The sequence below is a fragment of the Saccoglossus kowalevskii genome, chromosome 14, assembly GCF_978046115.1.
Source record: "Saccoglossus kowalevskii chromosome 14, keSacKowa6.1, whole genome shotgun sequence".
Classification (NCBI taxonomy): Eukaryota; Metazoa; Hemichordata; class Enteropneusta; family Harrimaniidae; genus Saccoglossus; species Saccoglossus kowalevskii.
The window spans coordinates 29,272,794-29,290,727 of record NC_140654.1 but is presented as its reverse complement, the minus strand read 5'-3'; the positions used below and the strand labels follow the sequence as shown (position 1 = coordinate 29,290,727).

The 17,934-nt window shown below is 32.4% G+C and overlaps 1 protein-coding gene across 1 annotated transcript in view; it reads right to left on the bottom strand.

The window, feature by feature from the left end:
* The window catches only part of LOC100313622 (glycine receptor alpha 4 subunit-like protein), a 28,557-nt gene extending 10,837 nt beyond the window's left edge, over nucleotides 1-17,720 (bottom strand). Inside the window, 3 exon segments of the mRNA NM_001168086.1 lie at nucleotides 4-71; nucleotides 587-768; nucleotides 17,645-17,720. Coding sequence (NP_001161558.1) covers nucleotides 4-71; nucleotides 587-728 — 210 coding nt within the window. The 5' untranslated portion in view covers nucleotides 729-768; nucleotides 17,645-17,720.
* Between the last annotated feature and the right edge of the window lie 214 nt (nucleotides 17,721-17,934).

Here is a 17,934-nt window from a genome sequence, read left to right as displayed (position 1 = left end):
TACCATAGTTGTCTCTTTAATTGTATCAAAGCTTGTGATATACATGTCACAGTGAACAATTACAGGTTTTTCTGAAATGACAAAAAATATTCTCATATAGTATATATATATAAATAGTCCCCCGTCCTTCGTCCGTCAGGTCGTATCCAACAGTATTTCCTACATGTTTGGAATCACATATTTTCACCAATCCGGAATCAGATATTAGTCTTATTTTTCTAATCGGATTCAAACTGGCCGAAAGGCGGCCTTTTTGTTTGAAGAAATGCAATTTTTGTTATCAAAAATTATAATTATAAATGACGGACTGGCAGCCATCTTGTTTGAAAAAATGCCATGTCACGGAGCCATATCTCATAGATTCTTTGACAAATCAAGTTTGAATTTCACACCTACATAACTGATTAAGGCTTGTAAGTTTTATCACACCTATACCACAAACTAGGACAATGACAATGACTTGTTTAATACATGACATGTTCGTTTCACTAGATCCTCAGATCCATCACTGTAGATATACTGGAAAAAATCATCACTATTGAATATCACAACTTGAGGAAAAGTGAATGATAGTTGCTATAGTTACCATCTGCAAAGGGACGTATTCTCCTATCGTAACCGACTAATAATTGGTCTATTATTAATGACTGAATTTCTTGATTTGATAGCTTCTTATCAGATGAACGATTAATTGTATCGCTGACTGCAGAACTCGTGCCATCATTCATTGCTGTCGGATTGTCAGGGACAACAGTCGAATTATCTAGCCTGTAGAGTTGAAAAATGAAACACATTACACAAATACGAACATTAATATAGGTATGTGCGCGTCTTCTCATTTTTCAAATTATTTTTCTGACCCTAAATATGAAGTTCGGCGTTCTCTTGTCACAAAATGTTCATTCCGTTGCTAGGAAACAATGTTGTATAACATCTAAAGATTGTGATTAGCTGTACTGTACATTATTTGAAAACTCCATTAGGCACAGATAATTTTTAATCCGTCTCGCATACCAAATCATTTTAATGAAGTAGCTGATTACTTTGTTAAATGAATAACACAACAATCACTTTATGTATCTGGTCACCATTATAAAAATTAAAATACACACAAACACAATTTTCTGTTAACCTGTACATTCTTTATTAATTCTAAATGAAAGAATGTTAGAAGTCATTGTTTGAAAACAATTACATCAAAGCAGGTAACTACTCAACGAAATATACTCTTACAGATTCTGGAAAACACTGAGGGATTGTACGTGGCAAACGTTAATGTAAACAGTTATCAATGTCTCAATGTAACAAATACGTGAACGTAAAAATAGTTATTTTAATCATATCTTCTGTAACATTACTGATATCTAACGTTCTAAATATTAGTCAGGGAAGATATGAATAATCTATTTTTCCCAGATATATGAGCAATCTGGCAACACTTTCAATCTACCAATAGTTTTCTTTTTTCCTTTATTTTAATTTTCGCAATCCAATCGCAAGGGAAGAAATTACAGCACGACACTAATGTGTAGTCATCTATATTTTGACATTTTAATAATGAATTATTAAGGTTAATTCAATTTCCATCAAATTATTATCACCCGAAACTTCCTCTTTTGTCGTCATTTACAGAACTATACGTACGTTAAGTATAAAACCCTGAGAAAATAATCAATATATGATCAGAACTGTGTTTTGCATATGACGTGTTTTGACGATACGGACATCCATCAAACGTATGTAATAAACACAGTTATACTGCCAAGCATATCATGACACTGTTTGTTTAAGAATAAGTCAATACTGTATTGTGAAATGTGATGTGATACGCCATAACCAGATCAAGTGTATGGACTTGTCATTATCAACACCACTATGGGGAATTGTTAAAACCATTAAGGTGGATTTGATGAATGAGAGAAAGCTCACTACTGGGAAATTAAATTTGTACTATTAGCGTCTCGTTGCTTTGTATTAGTCAATCTAGTAAATGAAATGCACAATTGTTTCCATGTAAAGGTCATATAGGTCACATGTCATATGTCTGAAATGCCATTTATCGCATCATCCAGCGTGGCACAATAATTGGCGTCGTAGAGCACACCTTACACGGTTATATTGTCAGCTACTTTCTATTTGTCTCACGGTCTGTTCGGCTTCTCTGTTTTGAACTGTGGAAATATGTAAGAGATAAATATATATCTCATGATATTTTATTTTAGGTTGACGTTATCACACTCACACACGTGATTGCCGCCTGTGGCTCGGATTGATACACACATCTGGCGGTAAAGAGAAAATATCGTGGAATGAACACATTTTGTGTAGAATTATTCACAGAAAATAGGATTATAAATGACTGACAGGTATCAGTGATCGACGGAGGCATTTAAACAATTCGTGGTACATATAGTCCCTATTTGCCACAATAAAACCTTTGAGCCATTTAATGGGAAACTATCGCGCAGTAAGTCACCAAGTGAAGCATATATTGGCTGACGAGGGAGAGTGTGGCGTTTATTTAAATTTTATGTATGGTATGTCCCTCGTTTACTGCTAATCACCACCAAGTGGAACAACAACAAATAAGAAAAAGCTTCCCAGTTTGAAATATGAGAATTTCTAATTTGTTTTATTCAGAGGAGTACCTTTTTATTGTACGATTGTTATTGCAAATACGAGTTGTTGCTTTTAAATTTGTGTAATCGCGATTTATTGTTATGGTAATTCCCACATTTTTAGTACATACAGCATTGCTTTTATAATCGACTGTAGCTCATAAACACGATTTCTTAACGTAGAATAATCATAATTAGATTTATGTATAACATCAACTTTAAAAAAATACAAATTGTATGTAAAACATAACACGTACAAATGAGCTTTATTGCCGTTCAAGTAAATTTAATCGGGACAAGAAATATCTGCTTTACAGTGTTGTCCAGATTCAGTAGCTCTCTGTGTAGTTAAAATAGAAGTAGTCACAAACTGAAAGCAGCTATCCTGCATGGTAAATATCAGGCCCAAACGTCGTGGGTGCGAATGGCAAGCATTGGAAGGTGTCTCCTAAACAGATCCGTGGTACATCGTGGCCATTCCAGGATGTAAACTCGTTCTTACAATTAACTAAAAACAACATTAGTATATTAAGCCCATTTATATGATATTTCAATCGTGTGCATGCGACGCAAAACTTAATATATTGCCAAATATTTTGATTTCAATTATTTCCATGGGATAGCAAATTTAGTATTTTTTGCCAAATTTGTAATTCATTATCAGTATCAGTGTTCACATTTTCGTGGATTAACATTATGGCATTTTACGTCTGTGAAATAACGGCCAAATAAATACGTGGAATCATTAATTACTAAGGACCTGCCGTAGAGTTGGAAATTACTCCAAATAAACAAATGTCCAATTCGGGAACAGGATAATAGTATATTTGGTTATTGATGCAATAGTAGGGCTCTACCAGACTGGCTTCGCAAGTGCGTCGTGTTTTTCTCATAAAGTTGACGTTGATTGTGCACAAAGGAAGCCGCTCATTCCGCCATTGGATGGTGGCACATCGTGTATGTGGTGTTTACAAAGGGGGTGTAGATGATCTGTGGTACATCGTGACCAATAATAAAATGATTGGTTGTCCAACTGTGGGCGTGTCTTTTATTTCTGTGCTAAATGTGCAACACCAAAATCCCGCCATTTATTTGTCATGGTTGTTCGAATAGTCGTCTGCACCAGTATTGCGAGTTCTAAGTTTGGTTTACTATGTTGGCCGCTCGACACCTTATTCACCACCTCTTTCTCGGTACCGACGCCCAACTCGGCGTCCTGGGGAGGAAATCTACTCACCGCGATACCTCTCCTTCCCGGAAACATGTTTTCCAATACGAGACTGATTTCTCTATAAGTTCGGCCATTTAAAATCATATTCTGGACAAGATTTGTATCAATTAAATGGTCGGCTTCCATTGCTGCTCCAAATAATTCAAAAAATGGCAGCGCAGAAACCGCGCAAATTCATTTTACCGCCTATTTACAGCGGTTTTCGCACCGACACCAATTAATTCCGTTACCCAATGGCTGAAGCAATTTCACATCGTTAGACACGCCCCAAAACAGATGACGAGATTTGACAGGATCGGCCAATGCGCATGCGTATAAAACAGCTGGTACTAATATCCTAATATCCTAATTTCCTAATAACTTATTTTGCACTCGTACAATGCAAAATACATATTTGATTAGGTTGTTGGCCATCAAGTACCATCCTATGGCACCCAATTCATATATCACCAATACCATAGTAAAGAGTTATGTTAACAACGAGTCAAAAATAAGACTAATGTACTAAATTTGTATTTAATTAATTGTAAGGATGAGATTACATTGTGAAATGGCCACGATGTACCACGGATCTAAACAGTCTTTGCAGTTTCTTGAGCGAGCCTTTAATACTAAGCACTGCTTTATGTGAACAATATCACGTACGAACAAATGCAGGTTTTATAATACGATCCCGGACAATCGAGGTAAAACAAACAACTATTTGTAACTAGCTGGGTTTGTTGAGATAACGTACTCTTACATGAATCACGCACACGCAACATGCGTGTAATGTAATAAGAAAACACCAACGAAATTAACAATAAGATAACAATCTTAGATAACCAAGTCATTATGAAGATACCATCGTGCTCCTAAAAATAGTTATATTACATGTTCTCTCAAATCGCTCTTTTCAATTAGTGCAATAGTGCAAAGCCTCTTTACTAGCGTCTCTATATTTTCACATAGTTGTGTCGGGAATAGTTTGTTTTATGGAGGCGGGAAGAATATTTTAAAGTTAAAAGACGATTACAGTCCAGGGAGATATTTTTTTATAAATCAATAATAACGATTTCTTGTTATTAAAATAAAAACCCGATGGGTTTAAATTATGTAGTTGTATCAAATCGATACTTTTTATTATGAGCTATGAATATTTTGACTGAGATTGTGTGACATTTATTTTCATTTCCACCAAAGCATATTACAAGAAGACAATTTTTAAATATGATACAAGACGCATTGATGTAGAAAAAATGGTCACTAGAATATATTGCAGACCGTTAGAGTGATAAACACTATCTTTTTATATCAAAGGACATCAAGCGAGTTAGTGTTATCATGATGACATCGCGTACGTTTCGTTCACAACATTAGTAACCCCGGAAATACGAAAGATTAGCTGATCTCATTTCAATACCAATTGAACATTTTTCTCATAACTACAAAAATCTTTTCAGCGTTAAGAGAGAAATAACAAACAAAAAACAAATAATTGCAATGTTTTAAATTAAAATAATTATGAACAGAAAACTAACAAAATGTATAAACAATAATATTTCTAAAGTTACAACAGAGAATAATTTCATTGTCTAAAAGAATACGCTGACAATGCTTACTATGCAGAATGCTTAAAATGCACACTTGCAATGTTTAGTACAATATAAATACATACAACGTTGCAAAGAAAAGAACTTTCAATTTGACAAGAGATTAACAATGATCTTCACAATTCACATAAGAGTGTGAGACAGAGGCGACGGCACGAAATTAAAGATAGGTCGCGCATTTTGTTCAGGGAAGGGGGCGACTGCCCGGTGCCGCCACCACTGTCAGGGTAAAAGTTTACTTCCAATCAACTTAAGAATTTAATTTATTTTAATTTAAAAAGGGTTATAAAATATGACTATGAAATTGATATGCATAAGAATAAAAACAGTAAGAATGGGAATTATAACGTTTATGATTATACCTGTCTCATAAATGTGAATTGACCTCTTTCAACGAGCCTTACAGTTGAAGTAGAATTATAAATCAAACACAAGCGATAGACACACAGTGTTGGTTTAGAAATTTACAGAGCATTGAGTATAAAGGGCGGTGGTCGTTGCGCCACGTCCTGTTCGTTAAGAAGGCAGAAACGTCTAATAATGAATGATTGTTGCATGTGCAAACTTGCGCACATGGAAGTAATAGTAGTTTATATGTAGTATAAACAGCAAATAAAATAAAGTATATTAAGTACATTAGTAAATTTATCACAATTATAAGACTGGTGCAATTTCTGAATATTAACACCGATATAGTTACCTGTAGATTTATATCTATCACATTTAAACATAGCCTTTGAATTGACCTGACATTCCAGTATACACACTAATTAGTATTTTGCAGTTGTAGTTGTGTTTTGGTGGTGAATATATTATCAAAATTAACATTAACAAAACAAAGTCTTTGAAAAGTAACCCAAATCAATGGTTCACATTTACTAAATAAAAATACGAAATGCAAACTTCATTTTATATAATTATTCATTTCACTATTAGTCAATAGTAATTCGGTTTACTACACTAAATAATTAATTTTAATAATTAAACATTCATTTTTACACTCAATCTACTAAGAAAATAAGTGTAGAGAATTATATGTTCTGAAATTTTGATTGCAGATCTATTTTTAGCAGTATTCTTTAATTTGCAAACGTTTTAAAGAATATTCATTATTGGAATATTGAACCCTCTTACTGCCAAAGTTTCTTATGTTCACAAAGAATTTTTTTTGTTAAATGTCAGTCTTGTTCAAATGTTTGAATACAGTTCTAATGATGTACATCGATAATTGAATCGATATTTGTAGAATAACTGATTAGAAAAATAATTTAAATAAAAGAACAAATGTTTTGTCGTGAAAACGAAGATACGTGGCCAATGCAGACACACGTCATATGTAAGATGATCTTAATATACATTACACACCGTGGAATAGGCAATATGCAAAGTAAAGTTAATACAAGTCTGTAAATATAATATTACTGCGTGTTAACATAACGACATTGCAACGCGCATTTAAGCAGCGCATATGGATGAATAGAAAATATTGGAGCTATTCAAGCACGAGACGATGTTTTTGTATAGTTTTCTTAGCAACAGCAATCTCGAGAAAGATAACAAATGAGAGTCAGTAATTATTTTCTATAAAGTCCGAATTTCCTCTGAAATTAGTAAATACCTTACATTGAGGTATTAAAATATTTTTGCATACTTGGACACATGACTGAACCAGAACTTTTAATTAGTGACCCACTGTTCTATCCATGTGTTTAACTCACTCCGCATTTGGTCTTTTGTCTCTATGTAGATTGGTAATCAGTCACAGTTTTGTCATGCACTGCAGTTTATTTTACATGCTTATCATAATAAACACATTTTCGGTTAGTGCACATTTTTGAACTTAAAAAGCTTTTCCAGGTGAATGAGAGGCCAGGCAGGGTTTGGACCACAGCGTTTGTTCAGAGAGTCAGTACCTATAAGGATTTATTTGGAATGGTTGGACGAATATAAACGTTTGAAGAATGAATTTGTCACGTGATATACACTACAACAGACTGAACAGGATTCTGTGTTTATGCAATAGAAGCAGCGTGGGCCTTTATTCCGCGTTTTGTCGGATTGTTGTTAATCGCATCTCGTAGCATGGCTACTCGTGCGGATAACGTTAACTATACTTAGTGCTGCAGTGCTCTTAACGCTGCTTTTATGTATGTGATTTTACGTTCACTGCGAGATCTCGCGTATTACGTGAAAGTCGCGGATTGAACGTCTAACGCAAAAATCGAATGATTTGATTTTGAACTTGAATTTTCATAGTTCAATTCCAATGCCTATTATTCAATTCCTCAACTATCATCAAATATGCATAGCGCATTATTAAGCGTGGCGATACCCCCAACACAGTTTTCCGTTTTTTGCATCTACGTGGTGTCTTTGACGCTATGGCCTTTATTATATTTTCACGTTCGATTGCACGCATAACGCGGGATCTCGTGGTGAACGGAACATGACCTATAACATGTTCTTATACGACTGTAAACACATGTAATTACATTCATGCTGTGCCGCAAAAAAGGACGGATCTATTTTTATCTTCAGCGTATGCGTACATGCACAGTATTTTTAACTATACTATATTATGTACAGTCATTTTGTTATATTATGTGTGTCATTTTGATATATTATGTGTGTCATTTTGATATATTATGTATGTCATTTTGATATATTTACATTCGTTATATTTTGACATGACTTTTAATTACATTTACTTGACAAACAAACTAATCAATATATTCATAATTTTAGTTCTGATTTTGTAATGAAAAAAAAATTATTAAATATTAACAAAACAGTGTTATTGAAGAATAGTTCAAAACAATGGTTTGCAGATATTTCACGAAATGTCAGGAATACAATAACATGATAATTATCGAATACGTCAATGTGAAATCGACATTGTGATATTGACAATAAGATATGCATTTCACGCTTCATAGTAAAATTGGATATATTTTCGAATATTTTTTTTCTATACAATTTGCGCATTGTTAGAATTTGGTTGTAGCATGAGTAGCAGTTGGGCATCCAAGCCGCCACTATAAGTTAGTAGATTTTAATACATTTTATTGAAAAGTAGATCTAAACGTGATATAGCCTGAATGTTTAATATTATATGAAAGATGAAATTGTATAATAATTAAATCTGTCACTGTACGTAATATATGTGTGTAGAATTTGTCAGATTCAATAGAAGCTTTCAGCAATAATTCTTAATTTAAAATAGAAGTGGTCATTCGTTTAACGTAGGCAGGCTAAAAACGGTTAAATGATCTTTGATTCAGACATTCTCCCTGAAGACATGCACATGCCGTATTTGCATATATTTAAGCTTTCAGATGATGTATAGTTTGTTACAGTAGCATGATCAGTGACTGTTCCATGTATGTTCCCATGTATGTATTTATTTATTTATTTATTTAATATATATCAGGTGAGTATTTAACAATATTTTTGTGGAACCTTTTACCTCTCATTTAAAGATTATCTCCACAAGTTTTAATAACAAAATCTTAATTATTTTGTCTTAAAAACCTAATGAAAATAAAAACTGAATGTGTTTTCAAGCTCAAATGTAATTTCGCGCCAGAAAAAAAAAACTTTTAAAATTATCAACTTTGTTTCAATTGTGTTTAAAAACACATTTTCAAATTATTGAAATGTTTTTATAGTTTACAAACAACTGATATTTGCAGCTCACCAAATATCTACCTACTCATCATTACTGTGCTTATATGTAGCAATCTCTAAATATTTCAACGCAATGAACTGAAAAAATAGAAAGCCATAAAATAGTAATGATTTTAATTTATGAATACAATTCATTTTTCACCCCGAGAAAAAGATAGCAATGCCAATGCTATATCACCGTAGACAATATTTCCAAATGTCGTCACGCGGAGGCATTGATTTTTAATAAGTGTCTTCGTGATACAAATAATACTATGGTAACGATGGTATTTAGTTGAAAATATCAGTATAGCGCGATAAATCTTTTTAACACACCCTTCAACTCAAAAATCGATATTTTAAAGTGAAAAACAAATAATTATTTTTGTCGACAACCATGCACTGCACTGTTAGGCAACAAAAGGTGTGAGTACATACTATATGCATATAAGTTTTCGTAGTATTTTAACGCTAACACAACAAAACAATCTGACTAAAGTCACGGAGACTGACGTCGCATCAAGTAGTAACGATGAACTGGAGTAATGAACGTGGTTAGCTTTTAAAAAAAGCTGTAAGATCAAATTAGTAACTGTCACGTATAGAAACAAAAAGACCAAGTTTTTTTAAATAAAGCTTTTATATGTGAAATACAAATTGTTGTGTATGACTTCGAAAACTGGCTCAGACCGTGGCCTACTTATCATTCTTAACGATTTAGGTCAAGGTATATAAATAATCGAGGCAAGAGAAACAAGATGAAGGAGCTGAAAATGAATTACCGATGAGACCGAAAGATGGATTATTGTATCCGCTCATGTGCTCATATATAAATGAGTGCAGCAAGTGGAATAATTTAAAGCTACTATGATTATTACTTTTGTTGCTCGCTAAGGATTCCGAATATCAGCACGTTTTTCTTATTTTGTTTTGTATTTATTGTATTCACATGTGCAAATGAAATAACCGAACACAGTGGTCACAATACGCAGTGCATGATTGCAATATTGTTATATACTATGTATATAACGAGACCAAATTAAATTAAAATGTAAATTTAACCAACACATTTATATTAATTATTAGTCTTCACGAATATTTCAAGAACACAATGAGAACTAAAACATGCGTGTCTGTTGATGACCTTATGCATAATTAAAAACAATATTTATAAACCTTATCTACTATAACCCCCCACGAGGGATCATGAATTACACATACATGGGTAAATTGTTCATTTATTTATTGTTAATATGCAAATGAGTATGTTAGTATACACAGGTATTATTATACAGAAAAAGGACATTATAGTATCAAAACAATCACGAGTCCAACATCTCTCAAATATTGTGCAAAAACGACATTATATCCTTTCCTTTGAATATTAGCATTTCACTAATTTCACTGCATTCTAAGATCAAGCCCATCATTTTGAAGATTCACCAGATTTATATGTAATATGCCTGTAATTTATAGCTGAAATGAATCAGTGTTTTATTCCATGACTCGTATCCAACAAACAAATAAATTAATATTTTAGCAGTGATTACTTTGAAGGAAAATACCTTGGAAGCCAGCATGGTAGCTTATTTGGAGCATTTTGCAGCAAGTCAGCATTATTAAGTTTCTCAATTATTTTGAAATTTTTTATTGAGCTGTAATTATGATCCTGACAAAATGCTTTTTTCTTTACCAGCTTGTTATTCTGACACTTTAAGTTTTTGGTATGAACTATTCTGTCATGGCACACCCAGTAATTCAAATGAGGTCAAATCAGAAATACTGTGGAATAATAGATACATTTTAATTGGTGGAAAACCTGTGTGTTATTTACACTGGCTAAATAATGGGGTAAAGTGCATACAACATTTATTAAATACAGATGGTAATTTTATGTCATATGAACAATGTATAGAGAAATACACAATTAAGATAGATCTTGTAACTTTTAATGTTTAACTAAAAAAATAAATGATACAGTTGGTGGTGGTAAAACCAGAGATTTTTATAAGTTATTAGTTGAAACACGTTTTGAAACGCCAATATCCATGTCTAAATATGAAGCAACTGTGTGTTTGAGTGATCTAATTGATTGGAGATGTATCTGGAAATTGGCGTACGTTTCCACAATGGAAAACAAATTCAGTTCAAAATATTGCATCGAATTTTGGCAACCAACATTTTTTTTTCAAAATAAAATCCGATTGGACAATTGTTGTAAATATTGTAAACAAAAAAAACAATTGAACATCTCTTCTGGGAATGTACAACCACAATTTCATTTTGAAAATTATTTTAAAACTATGGGGGGGGGGGGGCTATACCAGGAAGTTGTGAACGTATTCTCTTTCCCCAAAAATGTATACTATTAAACCATCTTATTTTAATAGGTAAATATGTTTTATATATCTGCCGCTTTACAAATGTAAAGCGTTCTCTTGATTATTTTATAAAGATTGTCAAAGAAAAGAAATCTATTGAAAAAAATGTCTTGAACAAAACAAAGTACGTTTTAAAATGGGGTGCGTTGGCATCGTTGTTGGAATGATCATCCCCTGTACTAAACTTTTTTGTAATGTTTTGTATGTCGTGTCTGTGACGTTTTTACTGTTATGTGAACATTGTAATTATTATTAGAAATTAAAATTTTATTTGAAAAAAAAAAGTTTCTGAATACAAAAAGTAAATTCTCCGCGATTGACATATTTTTTTACTACAGTCTGAATGTCAGACCAATGCCTTGAGTATCAGTGTAATACCGCCTTGACTAATCGGCTTCAAAATCAAAACCACTCCAATGAGTTCTGCTCTGTAAAATATATTTGGTGGTAAACTCACCAGTGAGTGATGTTTTTATCTGGATGTTTAGGCTTGTCACTGAATCCCTACATGTTAATATCAGAAATGAAAAATTCTCTGATTGAATTACCACCAGTAGTATGAATGGGAAGTCAGCAAATCCTTTCCAAAGAGTAGAGAAAGACTAGACAAGGGACGGATCATAATACCAACCCTGTTAAGTCTAATCCCGCCAGTCAGGACTCAGGACTTCATTCCTCTGTGTCTGTCAACATAATTTATGTAAATTATGCAAAATACAGTACAAATGCTAACATTTCAGTCGGTTTTAATGATAGAAACCACACCCAGATGTCCCAGTCTTTCTCGTACTCAACCAGTTCAGAGTTCCGTGCTCAACCCTTAGGAACAGACAATTGTTCTCTCAGAAAAAATCATCAATGAAAGATATATAAATTGTGTGCACTTGTGTTATCCTATAAATTGATCTAGACCATTGATAACAGTCAATGATGATATAGAAACTGGTTGTGGAGTCATTTACTTGATGAGAGAGTCAAGTAGCCGTGACAGACTCCAAGTAACTGACCCATATTCATGTAACAGTAATTATGTTCGATGTTAGACTGGTTCTGCTTATATGGTGATTGAATGATTAATATTCATTCATTTTTTATGATATTAGTTTTTCTCTTTCTCAATTGATGCATGCATGTAATAATACCTCTGTTGTCTGTTGATGGCCTACAATGAAATTATATGTTATGCTGATATACAGTGTATCACATTACCAGTATATCAACTTGAACACGAAATTTTGGTTAGATATTTTGACTGTTGTGAATGTTTTATTCAGGCAATAATTAATACCTAACCAGTAAAATAAAAGAAAAGAGTTAAATACAGTTTAACTTGAAATATAATTGAATATAATATAATATTTAGATAATACCTGGTTACAATAACAAAATCGCCGTCAGTTAGTTGACTTTTAGTCGTGCTGTCTGGAATGCTGACCATCAACCGATATGTAAAAGTGTGCCTCTAAATATGAAACAGAATCACGACTACGAGTAGTTTCAATTTTCTTTTTGCTCGATGTATCTGAAAGGGGGCAATGAACTCATTTGAATATGGACATATCCAGAACGTTTCATGCGGCGTTTTTGTATAAGGAGTGCTTCTAGTCTTGCTATGTTGACAGTATCAAACATACACTCCCTGGTGAGAGTTGTAGCGGAGTCCATTTGCTTGCATGAAATAATCACATCTGCTGATACTTTGTACGTTGAACATAAATGTAAGTCATACATCACACTTAAATTGCGGCAGTCGTCGTGTCGCGTCTTGTTCGACATGTATACAACGCATGTAAAATACATTGTTTATTTACATGAAATTCGAACACGCGCAGCGCGACGACCACCACGCTTTATCTCTAATCAATTAATACATTATAAAAAACACCTGAAACATCATATGTTATATTCAGGTATTAAGATGTAAAATGATGTTAATTTAATTGACGTCTTTCAAAATAAAATAATATTTAAACAGGCACATTTACGGAATAATTGAGATTAAATAAGTTAAAGTTTGTTCTACAGTCTAGATATCTGTGCAGATATTCCTGTACCTTGGAATAAATATGACATCGTCTCAAGGACATACGAAATGTGTCATCGCATATGCTATGGAAACATACATCATGACAAACCACTAAAGCGTAGCACTAATTTTGCTCAGGTCTATTGACCCAATTGATACGTGAACCATTGCACGGGAAATTCCAATTAATTTTTATAACTCCCCATTAGATATAAATAAATAAAATATAATTTGTGTCTCCCAAATTCATATAAATTAATGAGTCACATTGTATTGTTTTCAAGTAACAAAAAATAAGCGTTATTCTAATGATTAAATCATGTAAAATGTTAGCTATTTATAATATACAATATCATCAGAAGAACTTAACTCTGAAATGGAGAACTATGAATTCTCGAATAAACCTTGATGTTTCAGTGCACAGTGCGAATCATTATTAGTGCGAATCATTATTAGTGCTGTACTGCGTGGCGCAAGATATTAGTTGTATATGCCCCCCGTAGTCAATATATCAACAGAAGTATCTTGAAGAAAATCATATTTACACATGTATCACACATTGAGACCTTTCCTTAAAAACACCCATAAATTATAGCACGTGTTTTTTTCAATACGTTTCAGTATGAGCAAAATTGTAAAAGGTTAATAAATTTCTGCCACCTCCACCTAAATTTTGAGAAATATACATATATACTCACTAGTTTATACATCTTGATATTTTCAGCGTGCATGTGCGTTAGTGTATATATTTGAGTTGAGATAATAATAGTTTGGTTAAATGGAGTGTTAATTTTAGTATATAAAGAGGGGAATATAAAATCCAGAAATTAAACAATGAATCGAAAAACTATATTCTATTATATATTTGTGAGGATTCATTGTTAAATGTGTCATCAAAGAGCAAGGAATTGCAGCAGAATTTCCGACAAATAGCTAAATTACATATTGCTTCTCCTTTAAAATAGTCATCAGATCAAATCCTATAGCATTATATAGTGTACTATTGTTGTTTTCACACGATTTCACATATAGTAAGTACTGACATTTGAGGCGTGTCTGTCACCATATAACATAACAAGTTAATATTGTGTGGTATTTTTGTGACTATTTTCTATTATATTATATTATATTATATTATATTATATTATATTATATTATATTATATTATATTATATTATATTATATTATATTATATTATATTATATTATATTATATTATATTATATTATATTATATTATATTATATTATATTATATTATATTATATTATATTATATTATATTATATTATATTATATTATAAATATGAAAGGACGGCACGTGTTACCATTTTATTTTGGTTAACTCACGCGATACACTTAATGATTGAAAATAACTATCATACGCATCTTATATATGTGTAAATGAAAGCAATGAATAGATCACCTGTTTAGTCTAATTTTCAATGGTTGCTTAGTCTAATCTAAGTTCTATATAGTCGATGAATAATTCTTCAATAATAAAGACAAATAATCTATACAGAGCGCACCACAATTTTGTTACCGTAACTATATTTTATGGCTCAAAACGACTCTTTTTAAATAGTAATTATGTGTATATAAATTATATGTATATAAATGCACAGTATAAAGGTAATTTTATTATGGAGGTATTCCTAATTTAAGGTCAGTGTTTAGAATAAAAATAAAAATCCAAGTTTCTGCTTATTACAATTTAAGGTGGTAACACTCACAACACTCACCAAAACTCGTTATGAATCACATGAGAATTGGCAATGGTTTACTATGTAAAATCACGAAGCTATTGTCCCGTGGCACAATCAATTTTTGAGGAAATCGCTAACAATTTCATAGAACAAAGTTCTAAACACTTTTTAATACAAAATGGCATCTATCCAGTCAGCAGGCTGGTGACATCAAAGCCATTAGGTCAATATCATTATATATATATTTCCCTGGAGTAAAATGTATTGCGAAAATTAATGCATTTTTGGGATTTTTATTTTTGAGTAGGTTAATGGGTTCTTCTAGCACGCTCAATAGCTGAAAATAACCAGCGCCGTAATATGGTTATGTATTCATTGTGATAACATTTGTGCTAAATTGTTTTCTTTTCCTGATGAAGAAGGCTAATACCCATATCCTCAAGGCATTAGTTCTCTATTCTGCAGATGCTTTTTGAAATCGCCTCTATTACTAAATTATACGTCATTCTTCACATTATAATTGTTATTTCAAACAAAGGGTCACTCGTATTCTACATATTTCCAATTCCCTTCGAACATTTAGAATTTTATAAATCATGGATTACCAGCACTAATTGAGCGAATCTTATGATCAAACGCCGTGTCGCATAAGTTCACCGTCGGCAACATAATATTCACACTCATCAGATCCGTGCCATTATGTAGTAAAACACATAGTACACAAATTAGGTGTCGTGGCTTAGTTATGAAATGTCCAGAAATGCATCTTTTACAGATGTATTCAGTACAATCCATAAATGTACTATTCATGGGTCAAAGTAGCCTCGGCGATAGCAGGATGTACTTTACACAAGACGAATCAGTAAAGATAAAGACGCCAAGTATATGTACTTACTAAATACTCATGGGAAACTATCATTAAATACATAATTATGTTTTTTTTACTTTGATTAGTTTGAAGTGAATTTGACTTTGCACACCGCCAAATTAGTTTGTTTTCAAACATCCAAATTGTTTCCCCTTTCTAGGTACAATTGATATAGTATATCGACTTTTTATCTACCTCTCTATTATAAAATTTCCTTTTACAAACAAAGTAGAACAGTAAGATTACATGTTTAGCGTTTGCGTTAATGAATAAAGTATTAACTCAGTACTTATGTCATGCAGAGGTGTAATTTTTCAGTGGATATATCTTGCAATCAACGAAATGAGAATATGTATGAATAATGCCAACATTGAGTTCCAGAAAACAAATTTTGTACCCGTCAAAACAATATCATAAACAATATCGCAAATATCATTTTGTATTTTATCAAAATTGTCCATATTTTGTGAGATCCTCAACATGTGATTATTTATTGCAGATGAAAAAAGTCAGTTAATTTTAAGATACTAAGTAAGTCATCATAACGTGACTTGGTGAACATTAGACTACAGCGCAGTACATTACAGGAGTATATTAGCCTGGTTTAGTTCAGTTAAATTGATTTGTTACACAGAACCCATGATTACTAAATAAATTAAGTGCGCTTTAGAATTAGTTTTATGATTATACGTCGTCCTGAGACTGGCAACCTTGTAATTGTGCGTAAAGAGATATATTTATATTATAATGGCTTACTTGTCATGATTACCAATGCTAATTCGTGTATGTAATTTTAAAAGACAGTCATCTATTGAACGATAGCGTTATTTATATTTTGACTTTATATTCATTGACTTTGTTTGAAGACAAAGACTCACTTTGTGTAATATACTTGTGTATTTTGATATCTCGATATGTTGAAATAGGATGAACGCTTCTTAGTTTATGTAAATACAAGAAACAATAATATTTATGTTGATGTTATGATCTTTAAATCTTTAAATTAGTCAAACACGACTAGTTTATATTTTTTATAACTTATTATTTATAACATACTGTCCATTAAGCTGTATATTTTAAATACCTCATTCTTCGTGGATTAACTCACAATCGTACCATTGCATAATTAGTCTTTACTAACGATCCTAGTTCAACACTTTGACAATAATTCATATTGATCCACTACACAAGGAGAGTGTTACGAAGAGATTAAATGTATATAAGAATTATTGAGTTTCTGGTAATCACATTGTTAACGTGTGTGATTATATTTTACGTTTTTACTATGCGACATTCTGTAAATAAATGCGAATGTGAGGATTCTATTTAGTTATTACCGGCACGGACTACTATACTACATCTACATCTGTGCTAGTAGGACATATACCAGTAGACGGTGGCACATAGTTACAAATAATCTAATAACGTGACACAGTGAAACCAAGTCATATTGTGATTCGAACGTTATCATTTCATACTCCAGACAACAAATACACTACTTGTTTTGCCTTGACTTCTCGTTGTTTATAATTGCGGACATAACAACATAGTTGTACTCACGTATTGTTATAAATGCCGTCCAATGTGACCGGAGTGAATAACACGGAGCAGAAGACAAGAATCACGTGTAGTTTCCAAGGCATGGCGACACATTGATAGTAACGACTACTGATCAAGCTAATGTAGTATAACGAATTAATAATCACATACCAGTGACGTCAGATATCCAGCAGTCCAGTTAGTAGCAATACGTATTACATTACCACTTTATAGTCTCGTCCAATCAAATGAGAAGGTCAATTCTGGCGATATAATATTCATATGTGTATTGAAATATGCACAGCGCACCA